At 52.4% G+C, this 14647-nt stretch overlaps 1 protein-coding gene across 1 annotated transcript in view; it reads right to left on the reverse strand.

Annotated features, from left to right (window-relative positions):
• Positions 1 to 1758: 1758 nt before the first annotated feature.
• Positions 1759 to 14647, reverse strand: part of IKBKG (inhibitor of kappa light polypeptide gene enhancer in B-cells, kinase gamma) — a 20814-nt gene continuing 7925 nt past the window's right edge. The window contains exons 3-10 of the mRNA XM_008588926.1: positions 14099 to 14310; positions 12283 to 12401; positions 10437 to 10589; positions 9477 to 9573; positions 8122 to 8265; positions 7701 to 7843; positions 7447 to 7508; positions 1759 to 7211 (exon numbers count right to left, since the gene is read on the reverse strand). Coding sequence (XP_008587148.1) covers positions 7066 to 7211; positions 7447 to 7508; positions 7701 to 7843; positions 8122 to 8265; positions 9477 to 9573; positions 10437 to 10589; positions 12283 to 12401; positions 14099 to 14310 — 1076 coding nt within the window. The 3' untranslated portion in view covers positions 1759 to 7065. The remainder of the gene's footprint in view (positions 7212 to 7446; positions 7509 to 7700; positions 7844 to 8121; positions 8266 to 9476; positions 9574 to 10436; positions 10590 to 12282; positions 12402 to 14098; positions 14311 to 14647) is intronic.

Consider the following 14647-nt stretch of genomic DNA (forward strand, 5'->3'; position numbering starts at 1 on the left):
AACTTTGCCCAGGTTGGCCACCATCCTCGGAACAAAAGCAGCTTCTGTGATCTATTTCTGCTTAGACTCCTGGTTCCTCTTAGATTTTACTCTCTTGTTGGCTCTCAGTTGCTTTTAACTGTGAGGGTACTAACATTAATAAAGTGCATGTATTTCGCAGGGCCTTAACCTTTGGCCTAGTAGGGCCATGGCCCTTAGATTAGAAGGACCACAGTCCTTAGATCAGGCTGTAGCTTAGTAGGATCTTTATCTTAGTAGGACCACAGTCCTCAGCTGTTAGAAGGGCCAAAGCACTTTAGTTTAGGCTGTAGCACAGTGGGGCCACAACCCCGTAGTTTTAGCAAGGCCAAAGCCTTGTAGTTTGAGGAATAACCTAACCTTTTAGTATTGCACATAGAAATGCTAAGCTTGGGAAAAAACAGAAAGCTTTCACAGGACTAAAAAGTCTCTGGTGGGGATATGAGAATTGTAACACAGCATAGGTGCTTGCTCTACGGGCAGATGCCCTTGGTGCAGCTAAACCCACTTATGGGAAAATATGTATACTGAAAGCTTCAAGGCTACTCTGCCAATCAGCGGCTAGTTCCACATTTCGCCTTCAACTGCTTTTCTAAGTTTCTTAGAAAGTTGCACCTGCTTTAATGAAAATTGTTATGTAGCCAGTTTGTTTATGTTTTCACTATGACTGATTAACCACCTGTGTTCTTTTCTGTAACTTTCTGGGCTCGACAATAAAAACCAAGAGAAAACCTAGTTTGGGGTCATTTCCCAGGAATTCCTTCTGTCTTGAAGAAGTCGTCTCCTGGGATTTAACCCCTTTGGGCCTCTCATTGCTCGGGAGAAATGGGCTTTGAGTAATACTTTGTGTCTCCATCTCTGTCACCCAGGGGGAGAGGTGACATTGAACAGAGTTCTAAAATATTTAATCTTGAGTCATACCTTCCACAGCAGTTTCAGCAGCAATACTTGTCCTATCACTATTCCCACAGATGGCTTATTCTGCAATGCTTTTTAGGGTAGACAGACAGACCTTCATCGTGGCCATGACCCCACTAGATGCAGGAGAAGCTTTATTTCCAGATATAGCAGACATTTGTCTACTGTGGCTCTGCCAGACTAAGAAATCAAATCCTACCCCAAGCCCCAGTACTATAACACTCGACGAATGGGTCTCCGTTTCCTTCCTAACTGTCCGGCAGGTACCACACAGGCCTGCCGAGTCCATCAGTTGGCCATCTCCTCCCCCCACACACACATTCCCTCTTTGGGGGCTCTGCCTCTGAATGACTGGAGAGAAAGCAGCCTCAGCCCAGCAGAGGAGCAGCTGCTGGTTTTCTGGTTGGTGCCAACCTGGGTCTCCAGGGAAAGGCCTGAGTGGGATCACCGTACTTCCTGAGACAGCCACCCTTTCTCCCCTGCAATTCTACTGCCCATAGAGTTAATGGAAATAGCACCAAGAGCCCATCAAATGGTCACGTGTTAAACAGCTTCAGGGAGGGCCGGCCCGTGGCTCACTCGGGAGAGTGTGGTGCTGATAACACCAAGGCCCCGGGTTCAGATCCCTGTATAGGGATGGCCGGTTAGCTCACTTGGGTGGGCGTGGTGCTGACAACACCAAGTCAAGGGTTAAGATCCCCTTACCAGTCATCTTTTAAAAAAAAAAAAAAAAACCAGCTTCAGGAGAGGGTGGAAATATTGTCTTCCTCTGTGTCTTCATTTGCATTCCCATGGGAGCCTATGGAGGCTGTGGGTCTCTTGGACATTTCTTTAATAACAGCTTTATTGAAGTTTAATTAACATACAGTACAATTCATCCATCTAAAGTGGTTTCCAATTCAATGGTTTTTAGTATATTCATAGATATGTCCAATACATCACCATGACCATTTTCAGGACATTCTCACCTCCCCTTTTCCCCTCAACTCTTCCACCACTAGGCAACCACCAATTGGCTTTCCTTGGGCAACATTTTGAACCCTAAATAGAGGAATTATAATCTAATGGAAAATCCAGTTTGGGGCACAGTCTAAACTGGAATTGCGTTTACAGTTTTCTCTTCCATCTTGGCTCGGGCCCGCCTTCAGTGCATTATGTGCACCCTCTCAGCAGTAGCTCTGCAGCACACGGATGGCGTTCTGCCCACTTTACAGCTGAGGAAACTGAGGCTCAGAGAGATTAAGGGAGCAGAGTGGGACTTGTCCATGTGACCCGAGTCTCCTCAAGTTAGTCATCACATCTCTAAAATAGGCTTTCAGTGTTATCTCTATCACATGAATGCAGCAATTTCTACCAAGCACCACTTATGGTGACAGTGTGATGTCTGCAAAAATACTGACAGAGGAATCCTGATGGAGTTCGAGACAAGCTCACAACACCAATAAATGTGCTGAGCGTTGTTCTAGGTGATTCTGCCTGAATGAGCTGGATGAGGCCCCTGCTCTCCCTCTAGTGGAGGGACAGAAAAGAAGAAAACTAGGTCATTTGAACTGCCAGCCAGGGAATTAAAACAGTGTAATGCGATTTAGGATAAAGAGTTTACGTGAAGGAGATGATGTTTAAACTTAGACCTGAACGACAAAAAAAAAACTCAGCCATGCAAAGCTGAGGGGAAAGAGCATTCCCAGGAGGGCAGAGAGGACAATGGGGACACAGGCCTTAAGTAAGACATGCAAGGAAGAGAAAACAGGCCAGTGTGGTGTGGCTGGGCACAGTGGACCAGCAGGAGACATGACATGGAGGGCAAGAGAAAGAGCAATCAGGCCAATTTGTGGGCTTCTGGCTTAAGCAACTGGGCACACTGGGCCATGTAGCTAGATGGGGACTATGGAAAGGAAATGGTCAGAGTTGGGGAGGGGTTAAAAGCCCAGTTCTAGTTTGAACAGGCTGGTGTAAGATGCCAAGTTCATGTGCATAAAGGAAGAGATCAAGGCTAAAGATCGAAATGAGAGTCGTCAGCATCAAGGCCTTGACACTGGACAAGATCACCAAGGGAGAGTGTCTGGGCAAGGAGACAAGAACCCAGGACTAGGCTTGAAGACTGGAGAAGCCAGCAACGAGCCTGAGGAGTGGCCGGGGGTGGGAGGCCAGCCAGGTGTCCAAAGAGGAGAGAGAGATGGCACTCTCGGCACGAACACTCCATTCAAACCCCTGCACTAAGAGCCTTGACCAAATTTTAACACAGCTTCTGGAAGCCTGAGGCTGCATCCTAGGATGCCTCTAACCCCGTTTTGAGTTCCTATCTGGGAACACTCAGGGCCATGAAAAGAAGCGACTATTTGTTCCAACACAGAGCGTTTACCAGAAAGGGCCTACAACTGTGAATCCTTCCTCTGTCTCTTTGAGATGTCTGTGCATTCCTCTGCAATGTCATCATCAGGGAGGACAGGGCCCCTGTCTCCCTGTCTCTGTGGGAGGACAGAATCTTAACTTCGATAACTGGTAGCTCATAGACACGGCTGGCCTCACATGGACATTGACTACCCTTTGTCACTTTTCACTTGAGCCCCACTCGCCCCCTCCCAACTCCCACATTCTCCCTTTGAAACAGTCACCTCTGCACAGGCCAGGATAGAGCTCAGCTCTTTCCCCCACTGTCAGCAATTACTCAAAAAACTCTGGTTTCAGAGATTTAACAAATGTTTGCTTTGCTTACCTTTGACACTGGTGTCCTTATAAAAAGAGAGGACACATGGAGACACACACAAAGGCCACGTGGTGACAAAGGCAGCGATTGGAGAGGAATGCCAAGGACTGCAGCCACCAGCCGAAGCTGGAGAGGCCCAGATCTTCCCTCATGACCCTCACAGGGAACCCAACCCCACCCCGCTGACACCTCCATCTGAGACTTCTGGCCTCCAGAATTGGGACCCAGTACATTTCTGTTGTTTCAGCCCCCCAGTTTGTGTAACTTTTGTTACGGCGGCCATGGGAAATACCAGCCCCACAGGGGTACTGAGTCAGCCACTTGCACCATTTTTGACAAACAGCTGTATCAACAGTGAGCCCCTCCCAGTCAGTGGCACAGACAGAACCTCGGAGCTACATTAACACCAGGCTGACTTTGCAGGTACATATATTTTCTATGTATCAAAGTAATACATGCAAATTACAGGCATTTAGAAATATATAAATATAGATGTAAAACATAATTACTGCTAAGCCCGCTGCCCACATCAGCAAGGTGTGTGCTTGCAGCTTTTAGTTTTTTTGGTTTTCGGCAGCTGGACAGTACAGGTATGGAACCCTGGACCTTGGTGTCATCAGCACCACGCTCCAACCAACTGAGCCAACCGGCCAGCTCGCTTTTACTTCTTTATTGGGGTCACACGTTATTCATAAGCCAGTCTCTTGGCCTTTTCACACCAACATACTACAGTCCGTGTTCCATGTGATGAGATGCTCAACATGCTGGCTGTGCGGCCCGTGTCAGATGTGTAGCCTCTCGTCTTACCACAGCCTCTGGTGGTGCATTGACTGCCTCGCCAACGCCGAAGCCACTGTGAGCACCCGATTGTCTCTTAGGGTTAAGAGGGCTGAGGACACTCCCTAAGGGCTTGTTCCATCCCATGAAATGGCCCAATCGGAAGGGGCAACATCACAGGGCAGCACACAGAGGGCTTCATTTGCTGCTATTATGACACCACTTTCCGCTTACTGTTTGAGTTTGTGTTGTTGTAGTCACTAGTGAGGGTGAAATGCTTTCTTACTGTGCTTATTGGGCATCTGGATTTCTCTGTGCATTGACCAGCAGGAAGGAAAGCATGCATGAGCAGTGGGGATCAACAGGTTCCAGGCAGGACGTGCTTCCAGCTGTCTAGACCGAAGGGCCACAGCTAATAAGGGCAAGCAGGCTGGTTCCCCCCACCCCCCACAGCAATCCAACCAGTTGTTCTAGAAGTTCAACCTAAGTAAACCCAGGAAGGATGAAAGCAATCAACCTACTTCTGGGCAAATGGTAAATTTCAAAATCCTTGGTACCTAATGTATGGCCAGCCCTACACGGTGCTACAGAGGAAGGAAGGAGACAGGCAGCAAGGGCACCCAGCCTCTGGGAAAGGCGGTGGGTCTCAAGCAATGCCTGTTCCCAGCCCCAGATTCTGATTCAACTGGTCCAGAGCCCCAAGCAGGAGCATTTTTCAAACTCCCAGACGATGTTGCTGTGCAGCCCATGTGGAAAAGCTCCTCGGGAAAACAAATGCCTCCCTCGCTGTTCCTGGGTCCCATCTGCTTTCTTTTTAAGTCCCTTTCAGAAGAGAGTGCTAGTCAGAGAAGGGCTCATATGAGCCTCTGTTCACCCTCCTGAGAAGCACAAAGCCCATCCCCACACAGCCGGTGGCTACTACCCAGGGCACAGGTAGCCCAACAGCTCCATCATACTGCAGCCTACTCAGCTCTCCCACTACGTCCACTGGCCCCAGCAGTGATGTCCACCTGGAGACGAGATGTCCCTATGCCCAGAAGGGCAAGGACCTGCCCTGCACCAAACTCTTCAGCCTGGCAGCCACTGTTACCTTAAAAACCAAGTCCCTCTAGCAGAGCTGCAGGTCCTGGAGTCACCTGCCTTCAGACTGCATTTGCCCTAATCTGTGGCTTTGGAAGATGTCCCCATAGTGGCCTGGTGAACCCGAAAAGATATGTGCATATCCTAAACCCCAGAACATGTGAACATGACCTCCTCTGGGAAAAGGGTCTTTGCAAATGTAATGAAGGTGAGAATGAGATCATCCTGGATTAAATGACTGGTGTCTTTATAAGAGACAGAAGACAAGACACAAAGAGGAGGAGGCCACATGACCACAGAAACAGAGATTGGAGTCTACAAGCCAAGGAACGCCAGGGATTACTGGCCACCACCAGAAGCTGGGAAAGAGACCTGCAGCTGATTCTCAGAGAAACCAACCCTGCTGACAACTTCATTTCAGACTTCTGCCTTCCAAAACCGTGAAAGAATGAGTTTCTGTTGTTTTAAGTCACCATATTTGTCGTAATTTGTTACAGCAGCCACAGAAAACTCATACCACCTCCCCACAAAAAAAAAAACCTAGAAGTGTCCTTTTAGAAAAATTATTAGGATTTAAATGCAATACCACGAGCAGAGAACCTGTCTGTACCTTTAACATTTTCTCAAAGTGTAATTTGATAGATGCCTGGGCTTTAGGAAATGGAAAAGTCACTCCCCACCCCCTGCAGATTTGAGCAAGCCCCCAGCCCAGGCTTATTTTCAGAAGGCCTTATATCATAATACTATCAGGCCTCTCACTGTCAAATAGCAGGAAGCCCTGTGAGAAAGCCCAGAGACGGATTCACGACATCACACTCCCTAGCAGGGGGGTGTGGAAGAGGGCAGGAAGGCAGGCCCGGCACTGAGGAGTCCATGGTGCAGACACGTTGCATTCCTTCCCGACTTCCTTTCCCTTACAGGGTTAATGCCCACAGCTTTGACATCCTAGGAAATGTCCAGAACCTTGCAAAACAAGAGAAGAGTCCTCTGTTATTCATAATCCGCCAATCACCATCAAGTGGCTTCAATTTGCAAGGCAACAGCATTTGGGGCTAGTGTAGGAAACGGCATCACAAACTCCTAGAATGTGATCAAACACTGTCACCACTGCTCTCACTGGGCGATAATGCTCTTGACAAAGACAAGCATGCTTCGGGTGTCAGAAAAAGGAAAGTGTACATGTGTGAAGCATCCTTCTGTCACACTGGGAGGTGACCACAACTCCAAACCCAAAGCAGTGAAAGAAAAAAATGGATAAATGTGACTACATGAAGATAAAAAAGTTCAAGGCCAAAAAACACTAATAGCAAAGTCAAAGCAGGAAAAGGTATGAGGGTGCTTCAAGAAGTTCATGGAAAAATAGAATGAAAAGAGTATGAATTTTTCCATCCTTGAGCTCCCTGGTGGGGAGGGGAAGAGGCCCTGCAGCTAGCTCCTGGGGCTTGAAGCAGCAGCCCACTCTCTGTCATCTAGTCCTTAATCTCAGACTAAGCAGGCAGGAGAGGAAGGCACTGACTGCATGGTCCTGGGCATGTCATCTGCAGGTGGCCTTGCACTCGTTGGCCCTACTCGATGCACTCCATGACATGTATCTGCAGGGTGTCCATATCAGGAGCCTGATACTGGCACTTGGGACAGCAGAAGTCGGGCGGTTCCTCAGGGGGGCTTCTCCTCTGGCCGGGCAGGGCCAGGTGAAAGGAGTGGTGAGGAGCTGGGGAAAGAGAACACGCGCTGCTATACGGTACAAATCAGGCAAGAGGAGGGTAGAGAGGTGCTGGGACTTGATGGGACTGTCACATGGGATCAGAAGGTTCACCACCCATGTGTGATCAGGGTGGGCATGGGCTACTGATGGGGGCAGCCAGTACTAGTGAGAACAACAGGGAGGCCAAGGCATGACCCTCCCCACCCACCTCCACCTGCAGGCCCAATGCTCACCCACTCACCTGGCGGGGGAGGCAGGGGTGGCTGGGAGACCTCTACATGCCTCTTCCTCATATCCTCAATCCTTTGAAAAAAGAAACCATCCCATCAGTACATGCATTTTTGTAAAGCTCCTAGCTGGTGGAAGCACAGGGGTGGAAGGACAGGACAAGGGGGTGCAGCAAACCCTAACCTGGAAGGTCAGGAGCCATTAGTCTCCTGCAGTTACTACCAGTGACACCCAATGTCGTGTACAGGCACATTCCTGGAGGCTCACCTGGCCGACTCCTGGCAGCTGGCCTTCAGCTTGTTGTACTCCCTCTGCAGCTGCTCCAGCTGCTCCTGCAGAAGCTCCTTCTTCTCAGCAAGCTTCTCCCGGGCCTGCCTCTCAGCCTGGAAGTCCGCCTTGTAGATATCCGCCTGGGAAATCCGAGAGAGGGACATGGCCACTGTCCGCTGGCCACCCATCGGGCACTCTGTGCTGAGCACCAGGGGAATGAAGGAGAGTCCACTCCTGCCCTCGCAGACCCCACAGCAGCACACAGGAAGCGGATACATTAGTGAGAGACCTCAGGTGCACAGAAAGGTCAAAGAACAGCACAAGGGGCTCGGAGACCTTAAAAGAGGCTACCACAAAATAATGCCAAAGAGATACGCCAGGTCCCAGTGCCAGAGGCGCTGCAGAGAAGAGCCCCCACCTGAGCCTTCAGGACCGGAACAGTCTCCATCACAATCTTGTGCTGCTCGGCCTCTTCCTTCAGCTTGTCGATCACTTCCTGTTTGGCCACCAGGGCTTCCTCGGCCTGCTGCAGCTGCTGCTTGAGATCTTCCAGCTGCATTCCCTAGAGATGGGCAAAGGCAAGCTGACGGAGCCTCGCCAGCCCAGGGTGGGGCCAAGCCGCCTCCCACTGCTCCAGGTGAGAAGAACTGGGAGGGAGGAAAGAGTAGCCCCGGCTCGCACGAGGTGGGTGATGCCCACCCCTTGGCTTTGAGGGCCAACCACCAGATCTCAAGGTGTGCACAAAGAAGGCTGCAATCTGTCACAGCCCAAGAGAGCAGAAGAAATGCTGAGGCTTTTCTTTTTTTTTGTCCTTTTTGAGACCAGCCACACTGCGCTCAGCCAGTGAGCACTGTGAGAGCACCGGTCATCCCTATATAGGATCCGAACCCGCAGCGGGAGCGCCACTGCGCTCCCAGCGCCGCACTCTCCCGAGTGCGCCACGGGCTCGGCCCTGAGGCTTTTCGCATGACATACAAGAATCTCAGGACCAAGACTTCCAAGGTCATCTGGCACAACCTCCCACCCAAGCAGACATTCCCTTCACAGAATCCCTAGCTGGACAGCCCTTCTCCATCGCTTCAAGGGACAAGGGCCACTCCCTCCTGAGGCTGCCCACTCCACAGTAAGCCGATCCCGCACACTAACACTCCACCAACTGCTTGCCTGCCGCATGCACAGCTAAACCACGACCGATCAGTCCTTCCACTCTGCCACCTTGTCCCCCCCACACACACCCCACCGAGACTTCCCTCTGGAGACTGAGTGGTCAGTTTTGTAACTAACTCTTTCTCAGGTGATCTAATTTCAGGCTTCATCCTTATAAATCTTCTCTGGGTACATTCAGGGTTGACAATGTCCTTCTTAAAATGTGATCACTAGAAACCATACCCAGTTTAGCTCTGATGAGGACAAACTAGAAAAGCACTCCCAGCCACCTTTTGACTCTGGGATGGAAACACTACCAGGGCTGAGCCAAGCAGGTGACAGCTGGCAGGAGGGGATGGCTATGGAAACAAGCATGTCCCCAGCCCCACAGAGAAAGTATCCTGAAGGCCTGGCCCAGCACACTGAGGGTGTGGCCTGTTGATGCGCCTGAGAGCATCCTGTAGGCAGCAAGGCCCAAGTGTCCTCGTCTCCCCATGGCCATCCCTGAACTGTCACAGCTACAGTCCTGATGAAAGTCTAGCACAAGTGGAGTGTCCCTCCCAAAAGCCAATTCTGTTAAGTCTCCAGGTTCGTGCTCTTCCCCATCCCCAGGCCAGCCATACTCACTCGCTTCCGCTCACTGCCCCCCATGCTGCTTTTGATGTGGTTGTCATATTCTTGGAAGAGCTGGTGATAGGCCACCTGCAACTGGGCCAGCTTCCTCCTGAGGAAAAGGAGCTTTCGCTGGAGAAACCACTGTGTCCTAGTCCAGCCACAGCTTTGCCTGCTTCCAACACTACCCTCTCCCTCCCTGTCACGTTACAGACCTCGGCTTCCAAGGCCACATTTGGACTCCTAAGGCCGTCAACTCTGAGGCAAGTATTACTGCGACTGGATTGGTTGCTAAGTAGTTAATATCCTTTTCCTTAAAGCTAACATTTTAAAATGTTTATAACAAAATGGAACCATCATTCACTCTTCAAAAATTTCAACTTCATGAAAAACACAGAAAGGCAGGGAAACTGTTCTAGATTAAAGGAGATTCAGGGCCGGCCCGGTGGCGCACTGCTACAGTGCGCCGCTTGGGAGCACGGTGGCGCTCCCGCCGAGGGTTCGGATCCCACATACAGACCGGTTCTGCTCACTGGCTGAGCGAGGTGCGGGCGCAACACCGAGGGTTGCAATCCCGTTGCCGGTCCTGGTCCAGTACGGGCGCGACACTGAGGGTTGCGATCCGTTGCCGGGGTTTAAAAAAGACAAAAAGGAAAAAAAAAAAAGGAGATTCAAAAGGCATGCCAAGGAAGGGAACTTGGGACCCTGGGTCAACTGGTGGTAGAAGAGCTTTTAAGAACATGTGCGAGGGGGAAGGGGTTTAAAAAAAAAAAAGTGCGGGATAAAATGCAAATGTGGACTTGACAACAGATAATATCATCATATCAAAGATAAATTGTTTGGGTGTGATAATGGTTGACGTTACCATTAGTGAGGCCCTCACCCAGAGCCACGCCATATAAGGGCTCCCTGGAAGGCAGAAACAACCACGGGCCCTCTGCTGTCCCCCACATACCACTTCTCCCGCCAACTCACTTCTCCTCCGAGGCGGCCTGGCGCTCCATGCGCAGGGCGGCCTCCATGCTCTGGCTCTGCATGCGCAGCTGGTCTACCTGCACACTGTGCTGCTGCTGCAGCGCCTCCCGCTCACTCTCCAGCTGCCTGGCCTGCTCGCTGGCTGCCCGCACCCTGGCATGGGGAAAGGAGATCAGACTGAAGGCAGGAGGGAGGGGAGGGACACCACAAGCAGGGTAGCAGGGAGAAGGGGCCAGGTTTATCCTGGACTGCAAGCTGACTCTAGGTGTCAGGGTGGAGGCACTGTCACTAGAGACGGGGACAACTGTAGGGGACCAGGTGTGGAGTGGCAGATAAGGAGCTCCACTTGAGATGCGTCTGCTTCAATGCACGAATCCAGCTGCAACCAAGGGTAGATTGCAAGAAGACCTGGGAACCAGTAGGAGGCCAAGAAGATGGGGGCACCTGTGTCCCATGCTGCTAGGGCCACATGAGAGGAACCCCTGAGAACTGCTCACAGGGTTCCGACAGGTAGGTGCTAGGGGCCGCAGCAAGAGAAGTCTCAGTGGAGGGGGATCAGGAGAGACTATTGTTCTACAAGCAGCAAGGAGATGCCCACCAAGGCTTGACCCTGGCCCTGCTGCCGCCCACAGCTTAATTCCCACACCTGGGTCAGGACATGACATCAGTGGCCTTGGCAGGGAGTTCCTCTCTCCCTCCACACTCGGTTTAACAGCTCAGGCCGTCTCACCACCTGATCAGGGCCCACAGCACCCTACCACCTCCCTTAGTCTAGTTTCCAGGCTCCAGCCTCATCCTCCCACTGCCAGAGAGATGGTGGGTGTTTCCGTGTGGGCCGGGGCCCCACTTCAGTCACCCCACCTGTGCCAGGGTGGGCCTGGCCGTCTGGTGTTGTCCTCTTTGCTCACACTGCGCTGCACCCTGCCCAGGCTCTGTCTGCCCATCAGAGCCCAAGTCACCCCACCCTTCTGCAGGAAGGCGTCCCTGACGACTGCCCCAAGCACACCCCCACCTACTGTGCTGGGAGGGCTGGAGCCACCCTGCCACCTGGACCCATCTGTCTGGAGGGCAGCAGCTGGATGGTGTGAGAACCACAGAAACACCCTGCCCTCTGACCCAGTGATCCCACTTATAGGAACCAAAATTCCTTTGCAAAAGAGTGTGACTGGCAGGCCTGAGGCCACTAGCTTGTAAGGTTGGCCCTTGGCTGGTGCAAGTCCCTTCAATGCTATGGCACTTTCCCAATGGAATGGGTTGGTCCTTGCACCTACAGTGTTTATACAAATAATGCAGTTTACGCCAAACAACCGCATTCCTGCTGGGAGTCGGAAATTCTGTTATGTGCCTGGCAGAAGGTGCAAACGTGACCAGCCCCTGATACAAACCTGGGCTGCCAAGTCTCTAGTGGGCGTCCCTGAGCAGGAAGATGGCTCACGTGAGCTGCATCTTCACTGTGCCCTCACAGAGGAAGGGGAGGAAGGAGCCTGAAGTGAGGCTTCTCCAGACCACCTGGGGTGCCAACCATGGTGGAGCCCACCCTGTGCCCCTTCCCTGTAATGAACCTCAGCCATGAGGGCGGCTGTGGGGTGGGTCCTGTGGGTCCTTCCCAAGTATCACGCATCGTGGGTGTGGTCTTAGAGCCCCTGAAATGCCTCCTAAGGAAATAATCCAAACTCCAGCAAAGGGTCAGAGAGCCCACAAGCACCTGCCCCAACAGCCCCAGGAGTTCATGCCGTGTCCTAGTCCGCCCTCTCATAGAGGAAACTCTCTGAGGCCCCTCGACCCACCTCATTCTTCTCAAAACCCTGGAAGTGGCCTCTGGGGTGGGCATTCCCTCCCCACTCACCTGCCCTCCAAAGCCTGCCGTTCCTTAGTGGCAGCCTCCAAGCGACTCTGGCTCTCCTGGAGCTCCCCCAGCAAGGATGTTACCTGGGCTTTCACTGAGGCCTTGTCCTCAGCCATCTGCTGCAGGAGAAAAAGTCACCTCCTGTCAGCGCTGCTCTCTCCCCAGCTCCCCACTCGTGGCATCCCCGAGCCCCAGGGCCAGCCCGCAAGCAGCTGAGGTATGTGCACCCTGAGGACTTCTCTCCTGCCCTCAGTAGCCCCAAACCCAGGCCCCTGGGGCCCCATGAGCCCAATGGCCACCTGATCCTCCTAAGTCCCCCATCTTGACCTTCCCCACCCTCCCACCCACTCTTCCCTCACTCATCTCATTCCTCGCCTCCAGAAGCTGCCAACCCCAGCAAGGCAACTGAGGCAGTGGAAAGGGAAGGAGTCCCAAGCGCCCACACCTCCACACCCCTGCAGGTGGAGTGACACAGGATCCCAAAGGGACACAGAAGCACAAAGGTGCCCTGAGTCTCCTGAGGCTGCTGACAGCTCAGCCACTGCCCTGAGGACCAGGCCATGAGGGCTAACCCAGGAGAGCTTGCAGAGGTGGCCCAGCAGGGAATCTCACCCTCTGTGAGATCCGGTGCAAAAGAAGGCAAGATACAAAGACAGCAAAGAAAATACATGCTCTATTCCACAGGCCCAGGGCCACTAGAAGGTGAGAGTTTTTGCAAGCAAGAGTGGATACTGAATCTTGTTAAATACTGAGAACTGCAAAATCTCATGGCTTCCATAGAAAACGCATACACTTCTCCAAATGGGAAACGAACGCCTTAAAGCCAGGAGCTCCAAGCAGTGAGTCACGCTGGCTCCACAGTCCCCCAGTCTACACCTTTCCTCAAGGGAGGGGAGCCTGGCTGCAGTAAGCCCCATCTGCGAGCAAGTTTCCTCTCCACCACTTCCCCCTCCGCCCCTCCTAGGCAGCACGCCCCTTTCTCAACTACTGTTACCAGGATCCTGAGACCAGCCGAGCTCAGACAGAAAGGCCCTGAAACACCCTTTAGAAAACACTAAGCATCCATTCCTTTTGGGGTTTCTGTGTAGCACGGGGCCAATTCAGAGGCCTGGGGGCCATACCCTTCTCCTTCCAAAGGCAGGTCTGGCCCCTACCTGGCTCCTGGGGGTAACCTCTGAGCCCCTGGAAAATCCTGCCTAAAGAGAGCATCTTGTGCACCTGGGGCCTTGGGCCCTGCCAGGTAGTCTGCGGGCCTTGGGCCCTGCCAGGTAATCTGCACCAACGACATAACTCAGGGTGGGGGCCTTGGGCCACGTGGTACCACCTGGACGCGTGGGTGGCTGGAGCCTGAGTGACCAAGGTCAGCCACACAGGCGCTCCACGCCTACACGACTGGCCCCAGTAAAAACCCTGGACATCCCTGCCTGAGTGAGGGTCCCTGGCTGGCAGTGCTCCACACATGATGTCATACACTGTTGCTCACACTCCGTTGCTGGGAGAGGTAAGCACTGTCCAGGCGACCCCCAGAGAGGACACCTGGAAACTCGCACCGATCTCTCCTGGAGCCTGCCCTGTGCCTTTGCTGATTTCCACCCGTGCCCTTTCACTGTAATGAGCCACAACGAGTGTGACAGCTGTCCTCAGTTCTGAGAGTCCTCCCAGAGAATCACCAAGCCTGAGGGTGCTCTTGGGGACCCCTGGCCACAGGTTGCCTCTGGGAATACCCTGTGGGTTTTCAGAAAGCAGGCAGCTGGTGGCACAGGTGGGGCTTCAGCTGCCAGCTCACCAGGGGAAAAGGCCTACCCCCCACAGCTACCTGCTGGCACCTCTTCAGGTGCTCCACCTCCTGCAGGGCCTCCTCCCTCTGCCTCTTCATTTCAAGCTTCTCCAGGCCCAGTCTTTCCACCAGCTTCCTGGCCTCCTGGAATTTGCACATGAGGAACTCCTTCTCCTCCCTCTGGCAGACCTGGAAGTGCAGCAGCTCCTCACAGCGCTCCCGCAGCATCTGGTTGCTCTGCCGAATGGCATCTGATGGCAGAGGGGACAATAAAGGGGAGCCCTAGAAGCCAGGCAGCCGGCCCACTAGCCCCTGCCTTGGCCCACACAGGCCTGAGGCTAATGAGTTCAGAGGCCAGAACCAGGGCCAACCATAATGGTGCCCTCCCCATAATACCATACGGCCTGTCACAGAGATGGACGGCTTCTAAATCTCCCTTTTATTTCTTTAAATACTTCCAAATTGAATCACACTAATAATACACTCCTAAGTTTCTCCAACAACATACTAAACACATCAGCTGCACTTAAAAGTATGTGTCAAATGCCACTTTCTTTTTTTTTTTTTTTTTTTTTTTTAAAAAAGATG

This window comes from Galeopterus variegatus, unplaced genomic scaffold (genome assembly GCF_000696425.1).
Source record: "Galeopterus variegatus unplaced genomic scaffold, G_variegatus-3.0.2 Scaffold5108, whole genome shotgun sequence".
Classification (NCBI taxonomy): Eukaryota; Metazoa; Chordata; class Mammalia; order Dermoptera; family Cynocephalidae; genus Galeopterus; species Galeopterus variegatus.